This window comes from Lynx canadensis, chromosome B2 (assembly GCF_007474595.2).
Source record: "Lynx canadensis isolate LIC74 chromosome B2, mLynCan4.pri.v2, whole genome shotgun sequence".
NCBI classification, from domain to species: Eukaryota; Metazoa; Chordata; class Mammalia; order Carnivora; family Felidae; genus Lynx; species Lynx canadensis.
The window spans coordinates 4,271,813-4,298,214 of NC_044307.1; the positions used below are offsets into that span (position 1 = coordinate 4,271,813).

Sequence of the window (26,402 nt, forward strand, 5' to 3'; positions counted from 1 at the left end):
TGGAGAATACCAGACTCTCTCTCTCGTCAACAAAACCATTTGTGAAACCACTTCCTGAGGGAGGTTATACCAAAACTTGAGAAATAAATTCCGAAATCAGAAGGTCAAATTAGTCTCGACAGCAAAACGCTCCTTGATGAGCGCGGGTGCTTGGCAGCAGGCCAACATCTGAACGGAATCAGGAGAGAATTACGTCCTCCGCTCGGCTTCGTGCTCCCGAAACAGAACGAAGGACTTCCTCTCCCACCTCTTGAGGCCACATCCACGTGAGGCCCGTGTTAACAAGCACACTAAGAGCAGGAAATTACAAAAATATAGGATGGAAACAATCAGGGCTCTTACAGCCCAAACTAAACACAGATTTACATGCCGTTCTCGATTCTGGCCGTCTAGTGATTGTGACCGTTCTTTGTATTTATTATTGGAGTGTTTACAGCTGGAAAAAAGGTGGTACCAGATGGCCCTGCCTTGACATAATCTGGCAACCAGCAGGACATTTACTAGAAATCCAGAAAACTCTCATTGAGCTAACATCTGAGGAAGAGAAAGGGTATTTGGAGACAGTGGGGATGTCATGGGGAGCTTTAAAAAAAAATCTGTCTTGAATTACGGAGCCATGAACATAAATGTTTTCATAGAATTAAAATACAAACGTTAGTCAAATTCAGCAAAAGATTAAAACTGCAAAGGAATCTGAGTTATTGTGAATCTGCAAACCTTTCAGATACAATGGGAAAAGTCTGCAAGAATAATGAAATCGTTTTAAGAAATCCATTAAAGGGGCGCCTGGGTGGCGCAGTCGGTTAAGCGTCCGACTTCAGCCAGGTCATGATCTCGCGGTCCGTGAGTTCGAGCCCGCGTCAGGCTCTGGGCTGATGGCTCAGAGCCTGGAGCCTGTTTCCGATTCTGTGTCTCCCTCTCTCTCTGTCCCTCCCCCGTTCATGCTCTGTCTCTCTCTGTCCCAAAAATAAATTAAAAAAAAAAAAAAACGTTGAAAAAAGAAATCCATTAAAAACAAAATCCCCAGCATTTCAAGATATCCATCTTAGGAAGGGCAGCGTAAAATCATCTGGGCCACAATATCATTAAACAATATTAATTCTCAAAACACACATTTTATTGCAGAGAAGAGAGAACATGGTGTGGTGACCTTTACTTGTGAAGGAAGGTCACCCCCAAGGAAGAGGACGGGGCCCCACCCACTCTCACGATGCCTGAGACATAGGAATACAGTGAGTGGTGGCATGGAGGCACCCCAGACCCCACACTTGTCCTTGGGACAATAAATGATCTCCACATCCCCCTATCTGTTTCACAGTAATGAACACATACATTAAAATAAATAAATTCAAGTTGTTTTTTAAAAGTACCTCTATTCTAAAAAAAGAGAACACAGCATGGTGATTATAGTTAATACTGTACTGTGTACTTGAAAGCTGCTAAGAGTAGAATCTTAAAAGTTCCCATCACCTAGGGAAAAAAAAAATACAACTATGTGTGTTGACAGACGTTAGCTCGACTTACTACGGTGATTGTTTCTTCACAATATATACAGATATCAAATCATTACGTTGGACACCAGAAACTAGTATCATGTTATATGTCAATTATACCTCAACAAAAAATAAATAAATTTTAAAAAGTTATGGGGCATCTGGGTGGCTTAGTCATGTAAATGTCCGACTCTGGATTTTGGCTCAGGTCATGATCTCACAGTTTATTGGGTTTGAGCCCTGCGTCGGGCTTTGCACACTGACCTCACGGAGGCTGCTTGGGATCCTTCCTCTCTCTCTGCCCCTCGCCTGCTCTCTCTCTCTCTCTCAAAATAAATAAATAAACTTTAAAAAAAAATTTTAAGTGACACCTATGGACACATGATGAATGATTAATACTTTTAACATGTAGGGAATTCACATAAATTAAGAAAAAAGGTTAATATGGCAAACAGAGAGGCAACGATGGATGGAAACTAGCAACTTCCTTCAAAAGAAAGACACGTGACTAAGATATGGGGGTGGGCCGGGGAGGGGGGGGAGAGAATACACCTAAGCACTAAGAGAAGAAAGCAAAATTAAAGTATCAGAACACTTTGGCTGATATGATTGACAAACAACGAAGGAGAACAGCATCGAGGGGCGGTGGGAACGTGGAGATTGGTACAAGTAACTCAGAGGACAGCTTGACAATAAACATCAAAAGAAAGCTTTACAAAAATGCACACCCTTTTTGATCCAGCAGTTCTATGTAATTTCTCCTAAATAAGGAAGTAACAAATGATTGATAGTAACACAGGGAAGTCACGTGAGCACTGTGTGCATTACTGAAGAATTAGAAACCAAGTAAACGTACGGTCACAGATCATTTATGTAAAGTAGGGAATGTCTTCCACGCACTGGAACGGCATGAAGCCCCTGAGAGTAATCATGGGTTTGCGGTCACAGCGGATCACAATACACTCCTGGGTGGGAAGAAAAGTTTATGAAATGGTAAGTGTAGTGGAATACCATATGCGCACATGCGTCTGTACGTAGGCATAGAGATAAACTACGTACAGACAGAACAGTATGGAAGCATGGGCGCCGAGCTGTCAACAGTGACAGTCTCATCATGGTTTGGTGATGGCATTGCGAGGAATTGTGGCCTTCTTATTCACGCTTTGCAGGATCTTCTAAGTCTCTGCCGTAAACTGACAGTGCGTTGATGATCATCAGAAGGTTTCTACGAAACGGATTAGAAGTAGAGAGTGGTAACATCGTGGGCCTGCACTCAGCTTTGATGATCTCTGGACAGCTTTAGGCATCGGCACAGGAAACAGGGACTCCTGGAAAAATGTTCCCCTTTGAAAAGTCACCTTGGCGCCTAAATCTAGATGTCTGCACGTGAAATCATGGGGCTTGCACAAACCAGCCCACTTTGAAATCATTCTTAGAGTAACTGTGTGGTCGGCATGGGTAGGACATCACCAAGGGACCACTGTGCTCTACCTGTGACATATTCGGTAAGAACCCGCAATGGCCCAGCGCCAGGGATACGGCAACGCATGAGGCAAAGCCCTGACCGTCCGGAAGCTCCGGGCTAGGACACAATCAACACACCATGGGAAACATGCTAAAACAGGAACTTGCCAAGGGCTATGGGACAGAGAGGGAGGAGAATCTGACTGCGCGGGGTGTGACTGAGAGAAGGCTTCAAGGAGAAAGTGAGACACAAGCTCAGTCTTGAGCGGGAGCAGGAATTCACCAGATCTGTGGGTGCGGACACCGGGGTTGAAAGCATGTGACAACATGTGACACAGCAAGATGCTGCGGATGATACCGATGATGGTGGTACAGGCCCCTGTGCCCTCTGTATGTATATTAGCTTACTTGGTGTCCCCACCTCTGATGAGGTAGCTACGCTTAATTCCATCTCACAAATGACGTAAGCGAGGAACCAGGCCCTTGCGAAGACATGTTCGTATTAAGTGAAAAAATCAGGCCCCCCAGGCCCCCTGCTTGAGAACTGACACTCAGGCCCTCCGCATACAGCCCTCGAAAGACAGTGATACGTTTAAGAAATGCCAAGTCTTTTGGGGCGCCTGGGTGGCTCAGTGGGTTAAGCGTCCAACTTCGGCTCAGGTCATGATCACACGGTTCGTGAGCTCAACCCCCGTGTCGGGCTCTGTCCTATCACTGTAGAACCCACTTCGGATCCTCTGTCCCATTCTCTCTGCCCCTCCCCTGCTCGTGCTCTCTCTCTCTCTCAACAATAAACATTAAAAAAATATATGTTAAAAAAAAGAAATGGCACATTGTTCAATTCAAGAAACTGTCATTAAACACGACCGTGGCCCAGGCACTGTGCCAGGCGCCGGAGACATGGAGATAAGAGGGGACAGGGTAGCCCCTTTCTAGGAGGGGAACACAGCATTTATATAGTAATGTCGGATGCAGAAGTAATAATGTGATCAATCACGTGTTGTAGAAGTAACAAAAAGGAAAGAGCACTTCTATTGAGGTCACGGGAATAGGGATATGTCTCAGAAGAGACAATCACATATGAGTGTTTTATTAAAAAAAAAAAAAAAAAAAGCTGAAGCTCTCCAAGAATTTAAGGTGATGTGTGAGAGAATAGAATATACACATATATTGGTCTCTGCCCCATTCCTGGCACAGAGCTCCCTAAACCCTTGGAATTTCCCAAGTCATAAGAGCACTGGGGACATCTTTTGTTCTAATGGGGTGACCCTGGGTGGGATCCTGGATGGGGCTGGTCCCCACAGTGACCAAACCATGATTAGAAGCTTGAAATTTTTAAGTTCCTCTACCTCCCACCTCCAGGAAGAGCGCTGGAGACAGAGTTAGTCATTGATCACGTCAGTTTGAGGGAGCCTCCCTACAATGTCAATAGCACAGGTTCTGGGGACTTTCCAGGCTGGCGAACACAGCCACACCAGGAGGGGGGAGCACCCCGGCTCCACAGACGCTCCTGGCTCAGGACCCTATCAGACCTCGCCCAGTGTATCTCCTCACCTGGTTGCTCCTCGGTGTCCTTCATCATATCCTTTAAGAGACGAGTAAACACGAGTGCTTCCCTGAGTTCTGTGAGCCGCTCTAGCCAATGAATCAACCCCAAGGTGAGGTCTCTGGAACTTCCAATAACCTAGGCTTGCAAATGGCGTCCGGAGGGGAATGGGAGCAATCTTGTGGGACTGAGCCCTTAATGTGCGGGCTCTGATGCAACCTCTGGGTAGATAGTGTCAGAACCGAGTTAAATTGTGGGTCACCCAGCTGGCGTCACAGAGAATCGCTTGGTGTGACTGAAAACCTCCACGCATCTGGTGACCAGAAGCATCAGAAGGGAAGTGCTTGGTGCGAGTAGTCAAGGAGGCACACGGGAAAGAGAGATACGAGATACGAAGGAGGGAAGAGGCAGGTTTCCCTGTATAGGAAGAGAGAGAGGTTTTGCAAGCAGAAGACAAAGCAGGTACACAGGCACAATGCCTGCAGCAGTATTTCGAGTATTACAGGGGTGTTAATGTGGAAACGTTAAGAGAACGGGCAGGATTTGCTGAGCAACCTAGATCCCGGAGAGGAGGGTAAGTGGGGTCAGAAGAGAACCCGGCAAAGGAAAGGCAATTTCCAGAGCAGGAGAGAGGGGGCGGGGGTAGAGTTGCAGTGTGACTGGGCAGAGACCGTCCATCTGACAGCAGGTTTTTAAGGGGGCGGGGGCAGGGGAAGCAGAGGGGAAGGCTGAAGTTCTTCCAAGGATGAGTCAAGAAAACACAACCAGCTGCCTCTGGGAATGTGAGGCCGGAGGCAGCCCAGGAAGCGGCACTCCCTGGCTGAAAGTGAAGAAGTTATAAAGACTGCATTTCGAAATGATTCTCTACTCTGAAAGCATTTCGCCTTAGACAATGAGCACTCCAATTACAGAATTTCTTTATCTTGTAACAGTCAGAGAACTGCGATACGTATGCAGGTACATAACGGAGTAATAATTCTAACTTTTGAAAGGTAGCATGGTGTAGCAGAAATATCACAGACATAAAACAAGTAAGATATACTGTACCTTTAGGTGACAATGAGGTTTTAGATAAATTTAAATGCTTCAATCCCTTTGGGAGTTTGGCAAATTGAATACTTAAAGAGGATACACCTGAGAAAGGAAAACAAAAAGATTATTAACATTTTCAAGTTCTCAGCATTGCACTCGTTTTATAAGGACTAAAAATTAACCTAAACTTGATTCCAATTTAAGTGGAATCATTCTTTCTTTCTAACATCAGACTTTATTTTCTAATTATCTACCATCACACATGCTTTTTTTTTTTCCGTCCTACGGAAAGGATAGGAAAAAAGGAAGACCGTTTAATTAAGCATAACAATATCAAAACTTTACCATTAGAGATGTGTTTCTTTGAACTGAAGTGTTACCCTCTTCTCTATAGTCCTATTTCAAATGCAAATACTCAGGAAGAGTGACATAATTGCTTCTTTTTAACCTGTGTCTTAATGAGTTGATCACTCCACTGGGTGAGCACATGTGTGCTACTTAATTATTGTCAAGAAAATGGTATAATGTTAACTATTCAGATAACAGCTTCACTTTTAGCACACGGATTCCGATACTTAATTAGCTTCTAGCTAACAACCGCAGACAAAGCATCTGAGTGTGTTTATCTTCTTAAAGGTGGGCTTTGTAACTTGAAAATTCACAGTATTAAAAACCAGAGAGCCTCTAAATTGAAAGACCAGACCGGGAAATGGTGAACATTGGTTCATCCGTTCAAGGATTGCAATGACGACAGACTTTCCCTGGGAGGAGTAAGTGATACGTGACTCTATGTCCTTCCTATAGGTCTTTCAACCAACTTCCTGCTACATGTGAGTTATCACCTTCCCAGGGGCATGTCCCTGGGAAGGTTCCTGAAACAATATTAACCATATGGTCTCCTAGACTAATTCTCAAATTCCATGCGCTGATAAGGAAATACCAGGCTCGTGGCTGCCCTATTATATAACCCCAAATTCTCTACACATTTTATCAAAGTTTATCAAGAAATAACTACTGTAGAAAGAATCTAAAGGTCATGCAGCTTGACTAAGCGTCTAGACAGGTGTCTCACCAAGGATGGTGGGAGTTCTGAGAGCCCGTATTTACCTCCCCATAGCATTTCCCAAATAAGTTTGAAAATCACTGGATTGGGGCGCCTGGGTGGCTCAGTCGGTTAAGCGGCCGACTTTGGCTCAGGTCATGATCTCTCACTCCGTGAGTTCGAGCCCCGCGTCGGGCTCTGTGCTGACAGCTCAGAGCCTGGAGCCTGTTTCAGATTCTGTGTCTCCCTCTCTCTGACCCTCCTCCGTTCATGCTCTGTCTCTCTCTGTCTCAAAAGTAAGTAAACGTTAAAAAAAAAAATTAAAAAAAAAAAGAAAATCACTGGATTAAATTATGTCAAACAGGTCTTTTTTTTTTAATGTGAATATTTTTAGAGATTTGAATATGCTAATCCATATTGTTAATTACAAAGAGGGAGCAGGCTATTTAGTTGACACTTTCTTGTAAAAGAATGTATCACTTATAAGTTAACCGGGATAGAGGGAAAAGGGGATCATTTTATTATTTTTTTAAAGTTTGAGCGAGACAAAAACAGCATGAGCAGGGGAGGGGCAGAGAGGGAGGAAGACAGAGAATCCCAAGCAAGTTCCACACTGTCAGTGAGCCGAAAGCAAGAGTCTGACACTTAACCAACTGAGCCACCCAAGTGCCCCATGGGAGTCACTTTAAAAGTGTAATTAATCCAAAAGGAAGAAAAGGAGAAAAAAATAACAAAGACAAAAAGGGAAAAAAAGAAAACAGACATATTATAGATTGCCATACAGAAAAATCAATAGTTACAATCAATGTAAATGTACTAAATACGCAAAACAAGCAAAAAATTGATTATCTCAATAAAAATATCAGATGCTTTTTTAAAAAAATTGTTTTAATGTTTATTTTTGAGAGAGAAAAACAGAGAGAGAGAGACAGAGTGCAAGCAGGGGAGGGGCAGAGAGAGAGGGAGACACAGAAACCGAAGCAGGCTCTAGGCTCTGACCTGTCAGCACAGAGCCCAAAGCAGGGCTTGAACTCATGAACCATGAGATCATGACCTGAGCCAAAGTCGGACACTTAACTGACTGAGCAACCCAGGCACCGCTCAGATGCCTTCAAGAAACAGAAATACAGTACGTGTATTCAGAAGCGAACCTAAAAGCATATAAAAAGATATATGCTGCAAACGCTAACCAAAAGAAAACTAGTATATCTGCAATAATAAAAGACAAATTAGGTTTTAACAGGCATAGACACAATTGAAACATTTCACTAATAAAGAAGATGTAATAATTTAAAATCTGTACGGTCTGAAGAACACAGTCTCAAAACGTATAAAGTAAATCCAATGGTAACAACAGGAGAATACATAATTATATACACGCATATATGTGTGTGTGTGCCATACCTCACAACAATGGGAGAGTTTTAAACACATCTCTGTAGATGATAAAATGGACACAAAAAGGGTATGAAGACACAGATCGTGTCGAGAACACAATCAAAAAAGACGTATATTTAAAACACTGTACCCAACAACGGTAGAATACATTTCTTCAAAGTCCACGTGGAGCCTTTATTTACCAAAAGTGACAATATCCTGAGCTCAACAAATAATACAGAGGATGTTCCTTAACTACTGTGAAATCACAAAGCATATTCTCCAAGTGCTACCACTATTGGGAATTAACATAGGAATTACAGCAAAAAGATAATTAGAAAAATCCCCAAATAATTAGACCTTAAGCAATATATTTCCAAATAACAAACGAGCCCCCCCCCAAAAAAAGATTTCCAAATTCTTTTCCAGAAATGGAAATCTTAAAAATATTTTGATTTAAAATTTTTAAAACTATGATGTCAACATTTTAGGGATACAATTAAAGCCATGCTTAGAGTAAAATTTATACTCCTAAATACTTATGTTAATAATAATAATAATAATAATAATAAAGCTGGAAACTAATTATCTAAGTATCCCTCTCAAGATATTTGGATTAAAAAAAGCAAACTAATCCCCATTTCATCCACAAAAACAGGAGAAAAAAGGGTAAGAAAGGGAAGAAATCTATTAAATAGAAAGCAGACATAAAATAAGTGAATTTAACAAATCCTGTTCTTCAAAAAAAACTAATAACATTAATAAGCCCCATCAAGACTGGTTTAAAAAAAAAAAAAGGAGAAAGAGAAGGATCAAACTATCAAACTGAGAAGTGGAAAAAAGAAAAAAAATACCAGTAGAGATTCTACAGACATTGCAAATATAACTAAAGGATGTTAAATTTTTTCTGTAGGTCAAAAATGTATCGTTTTAGAAGAAATGGACAAATTTGTCATGAAAAAAACAATTTACCAAAACTTACAGAAGGCGAAATACTCTCAATACTCTTAATCAATTCAAAAAAAAAAATGCATGATTAAAAACCTCTCCACAAAGAAAAGCAAATTTGCCAAATATAAAAAAAATGTATATTATATAATGCTATATTTATGAAGTTCAAGAAGAAATAAAGCAAACCTATCCTATCATAACAGAAGTCAGAATCAGAGCCATCTTTTCCGGGTGGTAGAGGGCAAAACACTAGGGAAGCTTGTGAAGCACGAGTAACGTTCCACGTCTCATTCTTGGTAGTGGTTCCTGCAGAGTGCTCACTTTGTAAAAACTCATTAAGACGTAAACTTGTGATCTGTGGACTTTTCTGAACATACGTTAGGCGTCAGTGAAAAAATTTACTTCCAAATTTAGGCACGGAAGGTAAGAAGAGAGGAGAAAATGTAGATGACCATGGGTATGGCAATGTCTCTTTAGATACGACCCCAATGGCACATTCCATGAAAGACCTAACTGACAAGCTAGACTTCGTTAAAATTAAGAAGTTCTGTCCTGCAAAAGGCAATGTCAAGAGAATGAGAAGGCAAGCCACAGAATGGGAGCAAATGTTTGCAAGGACCGTTATCCAAAATACACAAAGAGCTCTCAAAAGTCAACAATGATAAACAAACCATTTACAAATGCGCCAGAGACCTAACGGAACCCTCACCAAAGAAGTTACAGAAATGGCAAATAAGCATATGAAGAGACGCTCCACACGCTAAGTCATCAAGGAAATGCAGAGTAAAGTAACAGTGAGATACCACTACCCAACTATTAGAACGGATTAAAATCGTTAGAGGCTCATCGACTGTCACAACCGTGCCACTCTGACGGGACGCTGATAACTAGGGAAGCTATGCATGTCCAGCCAGCAGTGGGGGGGGGGGGTGGTGGTGGAGGGGGGCAGGAAGAATATGGGAAATCTCTGTACCTTCCTCTCAATTCTGCTGAGAACCTAAAACTAAACTAAACTAAACTAAAACTAAAAACAAAAACTCTTTTTGACAAATTAGGTATGGAATCCGGAAAGATACTAGATACTCACTTTCAAATTATGATAAGACTTATCACTGCCCTACCCATGACCAATTCTTTTATATACTTTTTTAAGCAGGTGCTACCCAGCAAAGCATATGCTAGGACAATGTTTTAAAAAGAAAATAACCCAAACCCATACCCCATGTCTTCAAATTAGGCTGAAAAATATGTTAGATCGGTGTTAAAACCTACCGTTCAGCTTCCAATTTGCAGTGCTCAGGTTGACTTTTGAGTTGTTTTCCTTTGTTGAGAAAATGACCATTTTCTACATTTTCACTAATTTCTTTTGTGTCAGACATGCCTGCTACATCACAGAAAACCACACATGCATGTAACTAGACACAAGGCCGGAATAGAGTAATTATTTTACACCACTGGTGACACCACCCATGTGTTCATTCCTTAATCAACAACTATCTTCCAAAAAGGAAGGAAGAAAAAAAGGAGTAAACAGCCCAGCCATATTTTTCTCTGGAAATTGACTGACCACACCGTAAGTAATGGAAGTAATAAAAAGTGAAGCTCCTGAATTAGAATAAAGGTGAATAAAAGTCATGCTTGATAATTTACTTAAAAGAAAAAAGCAGGACGAGGTCCCTGGGTGGCTCAGTCGGTTAAGCGTCTGACTTTGCCCCGCGTCGGGCTCTGTGCTGACAGCTCGGAACCTGGAGCCTGCTCCGGATTCTGTGTCTCTGTCTCTCTCTCTCTGCCCCTCCCCAGCTCACACTCTGTCTTTCTCAAGAATAAATAAAACATTAAAAAAAATTTAAAAAAAAATTTTTTTTTAATTTTTTTAATTAAAAAAAAAGAAAAGAAAGCAGGAGAAAGGTGAATAGGAAAACAAGCGGACTAACGATGCAGAAACAGGACAGTCTGTTTCAAGTAGTTTCTGTCAAATTTCAGACTAAGCCACCAGCTTCTTTCTTTCTCGACAAAATATTTTGTTTTAATGTGCTAGGCATCCGTAAGGCATAAATATGTTACATTTCTTCTTTAAAGAAATGCCCTTGCTAACTGCAAACGGAATAAAAGGTATAAATGGGGTCAGCACTGTTCATTTTGGTTTAAATACAAGAATGAAGTTGAGTTTTTATTGCAGGAGAACTGACATACATACAACATACAACATCCTATCGGTTCCGGGTGTATGTCATAGAGGTTCAACACTTTCACCGATCTTTGAGAAAAGGTAACAACAGATTATCACACAAAGGATCCTCTTTCTTCCCAGCAGGCTTCAGAAACAGTCTCGGCAACGTGAATAAAATGAGGGTGGCTGGCAGCCAAAATCTCAAGAGAAACAAACAAATTAACCTGCCTGGTACTTTTCTGAAGCCACTTATTCAAGAGTGCCAGGGAACAAACTGATCATCGAGAAACCATTTCCCCACAAACAAAGGAGAGAAAAGACGTTTCAGTTTTTGGCCAGAACTACTCCATCCTCTCCCCAAAACAAAGCAAAACATAGCGTTCAGAGCTGTGAATTAAAACAGAATTTATTTCTAAAAGCTTTTTATTTGGAGACTTCATGAAATGGATTGCCCTTCTTGTGATTTTTTTTTTAAGCACGTGTCAAATTTAGAAAGAAAAACGGTCTAATTTTTATGGATTACCCTTCTTGTGACTTTCTTTTAAGTGTGTGTCAGATTTAGAGGGAAAAATGGTCTAATCTTTACTTCTCCTTTCCAAACAAAACTATTTTGGCTTCCTCTGCTTCAAAACATGTATGCCTAATAAAAAAAGTAATTACGAAATGTTCAGTGTTATAATCTGTCATCTGATGTTATTAACTTACAAAGACAGGAAATTAAATGTGACACGACACATTTAACCTATTAATCACGCATGAATTTAAAAACCTATGACAAGGCCATACAGAATTCTAACACTTGGATATCCTAGAATCAGAAGGGTGCACCTGGTAGACGAAAAGGTTAAGGAGGTCCTTGTTAAATGAAAACACCAATAGGAACAGTTTAACAAAATCCCCCATGTAGAGTTCTAGCAAAGGATGTGGATAAACAGAAGACCTCGTCCTTGTCTGTCAGAAAGCATGTAGATTTGAACGCTGGAGACCAGAAACCCTAACATAAGTGAATAAACAAAATACAGGCCAACATTTCCATTTCAAAAATAAGGCAGAGAAAAAGAAAAGTTCAAGAACTGGGAATACAGGAATAAAAGACCAGTGGGAAAAATGGAGTCAGTGTACTGAACTTTCGAACACCCGAAAATCCAAAGGTGGGCGGTGTTTAAAACCTTGCTTCACCTTGTGTAACCTTAAAAATATCAACTAAATATGGCTGACATCACGAATCTCAAGAAAAGTCCCTTCTGCTCGGTAGGTGTTGCACACAAACCTGGTATCTTGAAATATTAGCGTGATTCAGAAAATTTACTGCCATGCTATGGAATAAGCCAATGTTTTCCAAGAAGCACACATAAAATTCTTTCCTTTCGCTTCCCAAGGAAATCTAGACGGCCACATCAGAAAATCACCACCACGGGATTAGAGACTGACTGGCCGCTTGGTCGGCTGATATTCTGGAAATCCTAGACCAGAGCCTCGCCGACTAGTATCAGGTATGACTCCACAAGCTTTGTCCAAACCGTGTAAACACAAGATTTCCTCATTTATAAAAAGAGGATAATAATATTTGTATGGTTTTACTCCACGAGGCTATTTTATGAATCAAAGGAGGCAGGGAGGGCAAACATTTATTGAGTGCCCAGTATGTAACAGGCCATCCTTCTCCCTTCGTGTGTATTATCTCACTTAATCCTGAGAACACCTGTAAGTGGTAGGTACTATTAATATTTTCAAGATGAAGATACTAAAGATATATGTATCATGACGAGCACTAAGGGACAGAATTGCTGAATCACTCTACTGTGCCCCTGAAACTAACAGAACACTGTACATTAACTATACTAGAATTAAAATTTCAAAAAAATAAAACAAAGATGAGGAACCTGAGACACAGCAGTTAAGTAACTTGTCCAAGGAAACTCGGCTAGGAAGTGGCAAAGCCCAGAAATGAACCCATGTATTTTGATTCCAGAACCCATTGGTACACACTGAGAGATATGTAAGATGGAAAGCACCAAAAAATAGAAGCGGCAATTCTAGAATCTGTTTGTCTTGTCTTATGCAAAAGATCAAACCAGGGTCACCACCAGATGGTCAGAGAGGGGGGGAAAAATCTGGGTACTTCAGGTCAACATTTCCAAAAAGAAAAACATTCTGAGACAGGATTCAAGATCATCTTTAAACAAAATAATCCAATTTAGAACAAAGTGAGGGGAGGAAAGGGATAGACATTCCTGACAAGGCGGAGACCATGAAAAACGAGGGTTGCTGGGAGGGACAAGCAGGAAGAACAGAACACGGAGTCTGTAACAACTAAGGAAGTCAGGCGTGTGGAATGAGCCAAGAGAGGAGAGCTGCATTCTCCAAAACTACTCAACTTTGATCCAAAAAGTAATGTCAGATCCAAAGCGTTAGTCACGAGGAAATGACCCAGGACACCGTGGCTCAGACACTGGGTCAGCCCTGGGACTTATCAGGCAAAGTTGATCAAGTTGAGCCGGGGCAGAGATTCTTCAGCCTTTTCTACCATGACTCACATAAAGGAACAGATCTGACATCCCAAGGAAGGAACCTCATACAAAAATAAACACACACACATGTAGTAGAAAACTAAAACCGAAGTTTTTCCGGACAAATGCACTCTGATATTTTCTATTCTGTTCTAGTCCTTCCTCTTCTTTTTTTCAAATGCCGGTCATGAGCTATCGGGTTGATTTCATGGCCTGCTAGCGGGTCTTGACCTCCAGTCTGCAAACACACGGGGACAGAAGGTCAAGAGCAAAGCTGGGGAACCGCCCCGACCCTGCATCCACAGTAAGAGCTCGTGCATGTGCGTGTGGTCTGCTCACTGCTGTGTGTGTCCTCCACACAGAGAGACAGCACAGGACCCAGCAGCCAAAAAGCAATGCACATACACACACACCCCAGCTGATTCATACCCTACCCTCCTCCGCCACAAGCCCCTTAACAAGAGAAGTCTGTCTGTCCTTCATACATAAGTATGACCCAAGGAGACTGAGCAGTAAATAACAGGAATTTGCTGCATCCACATTCATATCACAAAGCGAGGAGCCAAACTTTCTCTCTGAGAGTTTCCAAATGAGTCCCAGAGTGGGTGGCCCAGGTACCAAATCAAATTCCGTTTGGTGTTAAAATTCCTCAGACTTCTGGGCCGCTAAACTGTCTTTTCTTTGTGTTTCCTTGGTCTCTTGTATATGCTACACGCTCCAATTATAAATTCCTCCCCCCCATGCTTTTTATTGTTTTCGAACATAAAATACAGTCACTGAACAGCTCAGAAACAAAAAAGCAGGAAATATTTTGCCTGGACGGAAGCTCGTATAAATATTTGACACTTAGTTGGATTCCTGGTGGGATTTCCAGCCGTGAGCAGAAAAACTACCCATCATCCTCAGATACTTAGCCTGAATAAAGAGAAAAGTACACGGAATTTGTGTTCAGGAGGCTCCGCCCCCAGAGTGGAGGCAGGAAATATAGGTGCTGGCCGTTGTCCAAGAACACTGGCAAGTACATCAGTGAATGAATCTAGAATGGGCCGAAACAAGGGACGTCTCAGCTTGAGAGAACATTCTCAGGAGTGTCAAAAACTGAGCCTACGTGAGCAGAAACCATGCTGGCGAGTCAGTACGTGAGCACAAAGCTGAGGGGAACATCCTTGGAACGACCTGTGACTTTAGCTCCTGCGAATGAACCGCAGGTAGATGGAAAGACCCAGAAATCAGGGCTCAGAGGTAGGAATGTGGCGGACAGAAGCCCAGAAACATCATCTTTGAGCGCGTGGTCTGGTAGAAAAGAAGTCTCTGCGAACGTGGCCACGATTTTCAAAGCAACTGAAAAACTACAGAAGAGAATTAAGATGAAATGAAATCAAACGCAATTTAAAGGAAGGGCTTCTCGACGGACGTTGTCCAAGGTCTTCGGAGGACAAGGGGCAGGGACGAGAAGGAAGCAGGTGGAGGAGAAGTGTCTGCGTGTAATTAGGATGTGCCACAATGACCGAGTGCTACTGGAGAAGTTGAAACCAAAGACGGGGGTCCGATGGGTAAAATCGTAACTGAGGGGTAAGCCGTCCAGGAGGGTTCGCAGCAGCAAAGGAGACCTGGGGCCTCCCTGGCATCCCTCCTCCGAAGCCCGCAGCTCACTGTATGTGGTCTTTCGGGTCCGGCTCCTTTCACCCGACGTAAGGTTTCTGAGGTTCAACCACACGGGAGCAGGAATCAGCCCCTCACCCCCCTCCACCGCTGGGCCGTGTGCCACGGTCCAGACGCCCACCATGTGTCCACCTGCTTGTCCACGGCGGGCACGAGGGCGGCCTCCACCGTTGGGCTCGCGCGGGGAACGCGGCGACAAGCGCTCGCGAGTCTGGGCGTGAACACGGGCTCTGTCTCTCTTCGGTGAGATCCAGGAGGGGAGATGCCGGGTCATGTGGCCAATCTGTGTTTAGCGGTTTAAGAGACCGTCCGACCAGCGTGCCAAGGGGCTGCGACGTTTTACGTTCCCGCCCGTAAAGCGTGTTCTCCCGTTTCCCACGTCCTCTCCGACCCCCACTCGGATCAGAGCCCTTCTACTGGTTATGAACTGCGGTCTCACTGTGGTTTGAACTGCATTTCCCCGGCACTAAGGGGTGTCCCTTCCCGGCCTACTGCGCTGTGGATTCACATCCTTAAGGACCTGCCCCCCGTCAACAACCTCCCTCCACTGACTTCATCCCGTCACTGGATAAATATGGTTGGGTCCCACCCTCTCAAAAGCCAAACCAAAACAGCCATAAAGGTCTATAAACGGTAACCGACACGTAGATTTACCTCCACGTTTCCATTTCGTCCTATTCATCATTTTCTAGCATTTCACTAACAGAGACAACATCTGTTTCTTCCTAAAGAAATTCCTATGCCCCAAAGAAACCCCTACTCCAGGGATACGCATCCATTATTTTCAGCTGTGGTTTATTCCATGAGGATGATTTCCATGTGATCTCCTTTTCTAATTCAGCCTCAAACTGCCTTTAGACCGACTACTTTAAATGCTAGGAAGTTACTCTTTATTTTTGGCTTGAATACCACACGAGTGGGTGTCCTTTTCAAGGAAGAACGATGTCTATATCGGCACCACAGGGCAGAATTGAGTGTCTAGATCCGTACTGTCAGCTCCGTTTAATAATTAATCCTCATCAAATATATAACATTACAAGATGAAAGGCTTTCATTCAGCAATGCTGGAAAACATTTGCAGCAGCTAATGAAAACAAAATACTCCCTCTAGAGATAAAGCTAATTCTTTTTAAACCCCACCCACCAATGTTCTCCTGCTGAGAATTCAAATACTTAAGTTTCACATTCTAAACCTGCCAAGTCTTCCCTCTGCCCACACAAACACTTCTAAAGAAGGCCAGTCCTTCATTTTCTTCCTGTCCTCACATTCAAACCTGGTTAAATATTCAAAGATGTTTGTGGTAGACAGGACAGTAAGATGGCCCTCAAGATTCCTGTCCCCTGCTATGCATGCCCTGTACAATTTCCTCCAGTGTGTGGGGCAGACTAATGATATGATTGGGCCACTGATCAGTTGACTTTGAGTTCATCGGAAGGGAGACTATCCTGGGTGGGCCTGACCCAAGCAGGTGCACCACGTAAATTTTTTTTTGTACATTTTTTTTATTCTTGAAAGACAGAGAGAGACAGAGCACGAGTTGGGGAGAGGCAGAGCGAAGGAGACACAGAATCGTAAGCAGGCTCCAGGCTCTGAGCCGTCAGCACAGAGCCCGATGCGGGGCTCAAACCCACAAACCGTGAAATCATGACCTGAGCCGAAGTCGGACGCTTAACCGACTGAGCCACCCAGACGCCCCTCAGATGCTCTATTTAAAAGAAAGGCAGGCATCAAAGACATGTGCTCCTTACTGCCTCGAGCGCAAAGCAAACTGGCATGTTTTAAGAGAAGGCATCGTGTAGCAAGGTTCCGGGTGCTGGGAGCGGTCCCCAGTGAGAGCTAGCAAAAAAAGAATGACCTCTGTCCTCCCAACCCAAGGACGTTAATTCTGCCAACAACCAGTAAGCTTGGGCCCGTAAGGTCACAATCACAGCCGCACCTGACCACTTGATCTCAGCCTGTGATGCTGAGTGGACAGCCCAGCACACCTCTGCCCAGACTAGAACCCAAGGAAACTGTCAGGTAACACATCCGTGTCATTTTAAGCTGCCATGTTGCTGGCAATTTGTTATGTAGCCACAAAAAACTAATACAACAGTTTAAAACCAACAGCCTCCTTTCTGTCTGTGTCCCTTCAAAAGAAGTTAATCAGAGAATGGATTTTAGCGCCAGTATCTTCATCAAAGGGTAGAGAAAATCTAGAAGCCGAACAAAGCCACCAGTAGAATCTGTTACGTAATTACAGCTGAGCTTGACCGCGTTCTTACGGTGTGGCTATTCAAACTCCCTAATTCTCTTACAATTCTGGCATCAGTGATCACAGGAATGCTACAGTACCTCGGTCTTCCAGCGGGTTGCCAGCAAGGTTAACTGTGTGGAGTCCTGAGTTGGGATTATGCGCTAAAGCGCTGGCCAGTTTTTGTGCAAAATCTCTGCAAGGAAACAAAACAGTTAGCTTACATAACACAAAATGTAAACCTGCTCAAATAAAACGCTTGAAAGCTAGAAAAGTTAGAGTGAAATCTAAAAAAAAAAGGAAATGGGGCGCCTGGGTGGCGCAGTCGGTTAAGCGTCCGACTTCAGCCAGGTCACGATCTCGCGGTCCGTGGGTTCGAGCCCCGCATTGGGCTCTGGGCTGATGGCTCGGAGCCTGGAGCCTGTTTCCGATTCTGTGTCTCCCTCTCTCTCTGCCCCTCCCCCGTTCATGCTCTGTCTCTCTCTGTCCCAAAAATAAATAAACGTTGAAAAAAAAAAAATTTAAAAAAAAATAAATAAATAAAAAATAAAAAAAAAGGAAATCCTTCTTTACAATATTAACCTATAAACCATCTACTCGTTAACACCCGATCTATGTTACACAGGTCTATACTCCTCAATAGAGTATCTGTAAAGCCACGGCCAAAATCTGGTTCATTCTGATTAGCCACAACCTCCTTCAAGAGCAAAAAGAAAAGAGGTAACTGCCCCCTTTCAAGACACATTCCAGGATGCTATGAATAGGACTACTTAGAGTCCCTTCATAACTTAAAAAAAAATCCTGAATTGCACCTACATTCCACGAAAGTTGCAACAGGCTGTTCACTAGACCTTAATTCTCATTTCATGCAGTGCTCTCAATGCAAAATTGATTGCCCTGATTATTGAGTTTAAAGGCTACAGTTGCTAACACTATGTTGTAACAAAAATCAAAATCACTATTTTAGGTACGTTGTACTCAAAGTAACACACTAAGTGCCGTGAATATGAAACCTTCAGCCCTCCTCACCGAGGAGCAGTGGAGTCTTTGTTCTGGCTGATTCGAACTCCACATAAGCAGGCGTACTGACTACTGAACCCCCACCTACTACTGAACAAGGCAAGTACGAATTTGGAAAGAGAGAGAAACGCCTAAAACATATCAAAGCAAAGCCATAAAATTATATTAAATGTGCTACATAAAATTATACCACGAGTGATACTCATAAAAGCTGACACATAGCATCTGTAACAGGAAAGATACTTTTCTAAGGACTTTACATGTATTAATTCATGTATCGTCACAACCATAATTCTGTAAGGTAGACACTACTATTTTCTCCGTCTTAAAGATGAAGAAACTGAGGCACAGAAGTGAGGCCACGAGGCACCTGGTTCAGCATCCTCTCACCCACCACACCGGGCTCCCTCCAGCGACACAACAATAAAAGATGTTATAAAACCCTTGACCTTCGTGATGATGGGGAACACAGGGATCTGTTTGTTTGTTTGTTTGTTTTTAGAAGGGAAACGCTACACTGTATATGTGAGCGGCCCAACCTTTTTTTAGAACCCAAGTAGTAATTTTAAGGAAACAGCACAAAGATTTTAAGCAATGTACTCACATATCCTGGAAGATACTCACGTTCTAAGTCCAGCGTTTTCCAACACCAATTCCTCCAGCCGATTGGACCTACTCACCACCCTCAGTATCTGTTCACAGACATCAGTGGACTGTAACAGAAAGCATTCTTTGACCACGTCACGAAGTCTAAGGGCAACCTCACTTGGCTGTGACAAACCCACACAGATGCCAAGTTCTAATTAAATGAGCCATTTATTCGTGCACTCGTTCACACAACAAAACCTCACGGACCGTCTATTCCCACGCACCGTCACGTTCGAGGTCCAGGGGATTCAATGATATAAAGGACAAAAAGCTGCTGCCTTTCAGAATGTACCATCCAGCAGGGCAATCAGACAAGAACACAGACGATTACGACAGACTAATTAAAAGGCCACTTTAGGGGCCCCTGGGTGGCTCAGTCGGTTGAGCGTCCCGACTTCGGCTCCGGTCACGATCTCCGGTTTGTGAGTTCGAGCCCCACGTCAGGCTCTATGCCGACAGCTCGCTCGGAGCCCGGAGCCTGCTTCGGATTCTGTGTCTCCCTCTCTCTCTGCCCCTCCCCCACTCATGCCTGCTCTCTCTCTCTCTTGCAAAAAAAAATAAATAAATGAACATTTAAAAATTTTTTAAATGAATAAATAAAATAAAATAAAAGGCCATTTTAGTTGTGCTGGGGCCACTCAGAGGCACATCCCAATTTTGGGACAACCAAAAGTAATTCCCAAAGAAAGTGATCTCCAGAAAGGATAACAAAAGACTATGTGGAGGCCATGATGGTAACAATATGATGTTCCCTTTACTGAGCTCTTGTCTTGTGCTAGGCCCTGAGCTAACCCTTTATGTGTGTGTCATTATAAAACTGTTAAGTATCGTCATTCCCTTTTTACAGATAAGAAAGTTAAGGTTTAAAGGCGTCATGTCCTTTAAAAGGGTGGCTGAATGAGCACTTGATAAATGTTTACTATTACGATGTTCCCACTAGCATTCTCTAAAATAAAGGGGGACACAACCCAATGAGAGTTTAGCAAATACTCCCTCATGTAAATAAACATTAGATTGTTTTAAATTATGTAGTTGTGTTATGTATTTGTGTCAAAATATTTTAAGTACTCAGATATAATATTAAATGAAATGTGGAATTATTATGAAATGTCTAATAAAGATCGCAACCACTGAAACGGCTAATGTAAGTAGCACAGGGCTTGAAGGTGTCATGAAAAAATGAAAAGTTGTGTCCTGGCTGCAGAATTGTACCACGTTTTTTTTCTTTTAAATTTTCATATGCTAATGTTTTTATATTTGTTTATGTTTAAGGCAGCTCCTGACTTTAAAATTATTTATACATTAAAAAGTGATTTTAAAATCTCCTTACAAGTTAGGGTCTATTTAGGGCACCTGGGTGGCTCAGTCAGTTAAGCGTCCGACTTCGGCTCAGGTCATGATCTCACAGTCCGTGAGTTCGAGCCCCGCATCAGGCTCTGTGCTGACAGCTCAGAGCCTGGAGCCTGCTTCACATTCTGTGTCTCCCTCTCTCTCTGACCCTCCCCTGTTCATGCTCTGTCTCTCTCTGTCTCAAAAATAAATAAACATTTAAAAAAATTAAAAAAAAAAACAAGTTAGGGTCTATTTAAATCCCTTATGATGAAAGAAAGAAAGAAAGAAAGAAAGAAAGAAAGAAAGAAAGAAAGAAAGAAAGAAAGAAAAAGAGAAAAAGGAAGGGAGGGAGGGAGGGGGAGAGAGAGAGAAAGAGAGAGAGGGAGGGAGGGACTGAGGAAAGGAGTGGGAGGGAGGAAGGAAGGAGGGAGTTCTATGTGCTGTGGCATACTATAATCAAAGCAGTTTCTTTACCTCAAATATCACACAAATTTACAATTCTTTGATTTATCAGATCATATATATCCAAATGGATTAAGCATCACTAGAACAGTCTGAAATATAACAAAACTCACTAGTGAGCACCCTTTAGAAAACCCCACTTGGAAACACACAAGTCCCACAGCATCTGAGGCATTTATAATTCTTATGTGGTGTTTGAATCCATTCTGTCTACAATGTTACCTTCACATGGTCCCCAAATTACTGATGTGTCCCACAGATTGACAAAGGAAGAGGAAAATTAATTCCCATTGACCGAATGCCTGCAATTTACATTATGCTGACGGTGGTGATTTTCAAAACGGTGGCCCCCCTGATCAGTGTAATTCTGTATCTCACAATATACAACCAGGTGAACAGATCTTACTTTGTGTTGGCATGATAAAAAGTGATTGCTTCGACAATGTTTTTGCAGGAATTATCCTAATTTCCAAAAACAATCTATGGTATCATTACCTTTCCAGGGCGACCTCACGAAGCATCCAGAAAAGCAATTTCCCAAAGCAGAGCTTTCATTTACCCATTGGGTATAATTACTGTAATAAAAATTTATTACAGAAAATGTACAAAAAGTATGCCCAACTTTTCTTTAGAATGCCAGTAGGGGAGAGGTATAACAAGTCATTTACGTCTACGTTAATTTTGTTACTTTTTACTAAGTGCCAAGTACGTGAAAAGAATTGTTTTCTATACTGAGAATATATGGGATGAAGTTTTTAAAGCGATATGCACATACACCCAAACATAGATGGCAAGTAACATGTGACCATACTGCAGCGCTCCCCAGACATCAACTGACTGTTCAACCCTATGTTCACCGGTTTAGGGAGACAAAATTCTTAACAAATTAAGACAATGCCTCTCCAAGAGCTTGCATTTAGTTAAAACTCGAAAGTATACAGGAAGGGGTGCCTGGGTGGCTCAGTAAGTTAAGCGTCTGACTCTTGATTTCAGCCTAGGTCATGATCTCACAGTGGTGGGATCGAGCCCCACGTGGGGCTCCACGCTGAGCACAGAGCCTGCTGAAGATTCTCTCTTTCTCTCCCTCCTCTCTCTTTCAAAAAAAAAAAAAAATATGGGGCGCCTGGGTGGCGCAGTCGGTTAAGCGTCCGACTTCAGCCAGGTCACGATCTCGCGGTCCGTGAGTTCAAGCCCCGTGTCAGGCTCTGGGCTGATGGCTCGGAGCCTGGAGCCTGTTTCCGATTCTGTGTCTCCCTCTCTCTCTGTCCCTCCCCCGTTCATGCTCTGTCTCTCTCTGTCCCAAAAATAAAAAATAAAAAAAAAAATTAGTGGGGCGCCTGGGTGGCGCAGTCGGTTAAGCGTCCGACTTCAGCCAGGTCACGATCTCGCGGTCCGTGAGTTTGAGCCCCGCGTCAGGCTCTGGGCTGATGGCTCAGAGCCTGGAGCCTGTTTCCGATTCTGTGTCTCCCTCTCTCTCTGCCCCTCCCCCGTTCATGCTCTGTCTCTCTCTGTCCCAAAAATAAATAAACGTTGAAAAAAAATTAAAAAAAAAAAAAAGGTATATAATAAAAACTAGGGGAATTGCTGTCGGGAACAATGGAACTAATGAGAAATAAAAGGCATATGGAATTTTTATATCTAAAAGGAACTACGTACAACTGGCCCAACCACGCCATCTTTAAAAGATTTGAAAAGACCCCATGATGCTCGCCGACTTGCCTAAATTACAAAATCAGGCCTTGAGCAAGACCACCAATCGACTGCAGTTTTAATCAGTGGAGAATATGAGACAGGAACTTGGTCCTAATCGCAAATTTGGCGTATTAAAAAAAAAATCCCTCCATCCTCCTGTTTAACTCAGGGAGAGGGATTACGACTAGAGTCATAAGATGAGCAGAAAGCGAATGTGACCTGTTTCTCTTGTGACGCCCTCACATAAGGGGCTTTTAGTGAGCCAGGAGCAATCTTAACAACCCGGAGAATGTATACAACTTGAGAGAAAGTCACTCTTTTTTGCCAAGCATTTCCCGTTTTAAAAAGCCCAGGGGTTGGGGCGCCTGGATGTCTCAGTCGGTTGAGCGTCCGGCTCAGGTCATGATCTCGTAGTTCATGAGTTCGAGCCCCATGTCGGGCTCTGTGCTGACAGCTCAGAGCCTGGAGCCTGCTTTGGATTCTGTGTCTCCCTCTCTCTCTGCCCCTCCTCCACTCATGCTCTGTCTCTCTCTCAAAAATTAAAAAAAAAAAAAAAAAAAAAAACATTAAAAAGAAATAAAATAAAATAAAATAAAATAAAATAAAATAAAATAAAAAGTCCAGCGGCGCTTGGGTGGTTCAGTGGGGTAAGCGTCCAGCTTCGGCTCAGGTCACGATCTTACGGTTCGTGAGGTCAAGCCCCACATCGGGCTCTGTGCTGGCGGTGTGAAGCCTGCTTGGTATTCTAGCTCTCTCCTCTCTCTTTGCCCCTTCTCCACTCACGCTTTCTCTCTTTCTCACAAAATAAATAAATAAACTTAAAAAAAAAAAGTCCAAAGAAAGTGGAATACTGTCGTCTCCTCCAATAAGCCACATATTAGAAAATGTTCTGAGACTGCATATCGCAAGACCCATCAAAGGGCCAAGTGTCCGTTCTTTTTAACTTCGGGTGAAAACTCATGAAGGATTGCCATTCCTTTTGAGGACAGAAGGCTGATATCCCCGAGACCACTTTTCGTTTTAAAATACCGAATGTTAAAAATATACACATGTGTGTTTTTGCGCCTCAATCTTTGCTAACGGAAAAGCCGTAAAGGGCAGCCCTCGCCTCCCTTCGCCATCCTTCCTTTCACCCCAGCACACCGGGGAGAAATCGTGACAGAAGGGCAGCACCACTGGCCGGGACACATCCCTGTAACAGCGGGCTGGGACGATTTCCCAAAGTGGGTCTGCATCAGCTCCTCAGAGCTCTCCTGTGCCCCATTCACCAACTTACAGGAATGTTTTAATGAGCCAGGTGAACTGACTTGGTAGAGAAGCATTGCTCTCACTGATCCCACAATCCCTGAACTAATCCGCTTCTCATTTCCCGATCGGCTCTCCTCACCGGTCTGTCACCGCCGTTGGCTGGGTCCTACAAACGGTCCCCATCCCAGCAAGCAGCAAGCAGCAAGCAAGGAGAGGCTTCTGTCCCCCAGATCTGACCCTCCATCATGGCCTCCGGTCTGTTCCCTGGGACTTCACCTGCCCCCCACCCCGACCAGCCCCAGCTCCATCACCACTGACCTCAGAAACTCCCCCTACTTAGCTGATACAGTTTCCAGGATTCACAGCCCCACACTCGTTCATTTCTCAGCCTCTTCGCTAGTCTGTGACAGCAGTAACAACAGTTAACAGTTAAAAAATGCCGGCAATAGGTCAGGTACTGTGTTCACATTTCTGTCCACATTATTTACTCCTCTGAATAATCTGCAAATCAGCTATACATGTATGGCTACGCCCATTCATTCGTGGTCCAACCTAATTTGACATCTGTTCATTAAATCAATTTTTATGGAATAGCTATTAGGAGCCATATACTCTGATAAGCTCTGGATAGAGACGAATGAGACACGAGGTTCACATCACTCTCAATAATAGGTATGCAGGAAGCTGAGGCCCTGGAACGTCCAGTGACTTAGCTAAGGTCACATGGCCTTGTCATGAGTCAGAATCTGAGACCCAGGTCTGTTTCCCAGCCCACACTCTTTCTCTACCACGCCGGCTCTCCATGGACCCCAAATGAGTTCAGCCCAAGCTCGTACTAATAATGCCTTTCAGCCCCTCACTCCCCAGGAAATTCAGAGAACAAGGCAGCCTGTCCACCGGCAAATCTCAACCCTCCACTTTATACAGATCCACGTCTCAATCAAAATCCTACCTCTTCACTATGAAAATCTTAAGCCCCCACTTTCCGCACTCCCTGAAGGCCGGAGGCTTGAAGGTAAGAGTCGCTGATAAAACAACCTGTACATGACTTCCTGTCCTAAAATGAAGTAGCAGAAAGCTAACCGGTGGATAAGCCTCTGTCCACACGGCTGCTTTGAACGTGCAGACAATCCCCAACGGGGCGTCTTTTCCCACTGGTAAAAGAGACCGAAAATGTGGCTCCCACATACCTTCTGAAAACCAACACTGCCCTTTGATTTCGTTTCCCTTACATATAAATCTGCCCCAGAGCTCATCCAGAAAATTAATGTTAACGACCATAACTCAACCAGACCAACTCAACCTGGTAACATTTCCCCAAATTCTTAGGAAGGGAGGCTTCATGGAGACGGAAGGCAGGATAGAAACGTAAAATCTGCTGTGGGCAGCTGTGCAGACGTAACTTTGTTTTTGCCGACAGAATGAGTGTGTGTGCTGAAGGCTACGCTAAATTGTGTCTTTCTGTTCATTATCTAAAATTGCCTGAAGCAGCTGGAAACGTGAGGAGGTACTTCTCCGGAGCATCTCACACGACAAACTGGGTGCAGCGGCATGCAGACCATTCACGGGAAAAATATCTGCTCAAGAAAGAAGCATGTGCGCTGCTCGCCAGATCAGTAGGAAAACAAATGTGTTTCTGAAAACGATCGGGCTTTTGAAACTCAGCGCAGCTAAGCGACCTTTGCAAGAGCTCCACTTTCTTACCAGTTTCAGATCCTTGGAAGACAACTTCGTGAACCACTGGTTGTACTCCAGAGCAGCAATGATGGGTATCAGGTCCCTAGAGGCAGAAATAACAAGACACGTGAAAGCACTTTTAGGACAGCCGTATTGGCACTTGACTTTCAACCTGTGACATCCAAGTTTACTTGTTCGTTTCTATCATTCACAAGCACAGCCTCCAGCTGCAACGACTTCCACTGCTAGACAACGGTTAAAGTCTGCAGGACAGATCTTCACGTCTGTAAGCAGAATTCCTAAAGGCTGGTGTTAAATCACTTCGAGGGACTTTGATGGCTGTATCCGGAGGAAAAGAGACCTGTAGAGCGTGTGCTCAGAGACCTTCCTTGCTCTAAGAGAAACTGTACGTCTAGTTCTCTATTAGCAAGTCTCCACCTTTAACCATCAAGAATGTCATATACAGTTCACCTCTGACCAATATGGCTTCGAACTGCATGGATTTATTTAATAAAAAAAATACAGTACTCTAAAGGTATCTTCTCTTCTTTATGACTTCCTTAATAACATTTTCTTTCCTCTAGCTTACTTTATGGTAAGAACATATAATACATGAAAATATGTGTTAAATACTTAGGTTATTGGTAAGGCTGTCGGTCAACGCTAAGCTATTAGTGCTTAAGCTCTGGGGGAGTCGAAAGCTTGGGATTTTCTACTGCGTGGGAGAATCGGTGCCCCAGCCCCCACTCTCCCACCACTGTTAAGAGTCAATAGAACTCTCCAGGTGAGTTTATAATGCAAGCAAGGACACTGTCTAGCCTTGTAGATAATAAGTGACCCTG

The 26,402-nt window shown here is 43.2% G+C and overlaps 1 protein-coding gene across 5 annotated transcripts in view; it reads right to left on the reverse strand.

Moving 5' to 3' along the window:
* Positions 1 to 26,402, reverse strand: part of CARMIL1 (capping protein regulator and myosin 1 linker 1) — a 313,422-nt gene that overhangs the window by 131,563 nt on the left and 155,457 nt on the right. For all 5 annotated transcript variants that reach the window (XM_030314690.1, XM_032593106.1, XM_032593105.1 and 2 more), the window contains 4 exons: positions 25,588 to 25,663; positions 19,126 to 19,214; positions 17,583 to 17,677; positions 5,551 to 5,637 (listed from right to left, as the gene is read on the reverse strand). In XM_030314690.1, coding sequence (XP_030170550.1) covers positions 5,551 to 5,637; positions 17,583 to 17,677; positions 19,126 to 19,214; positions 25,588 to 25,663 — 347 coding nt within the window. The remainder of the gene's footprint in view (positions 1 to 5,550; positions 5,638 to 17,582; positions 17,678 to 19,125; positions 19,215 to 25,587; positions 25,664 to 26,402) is intronic.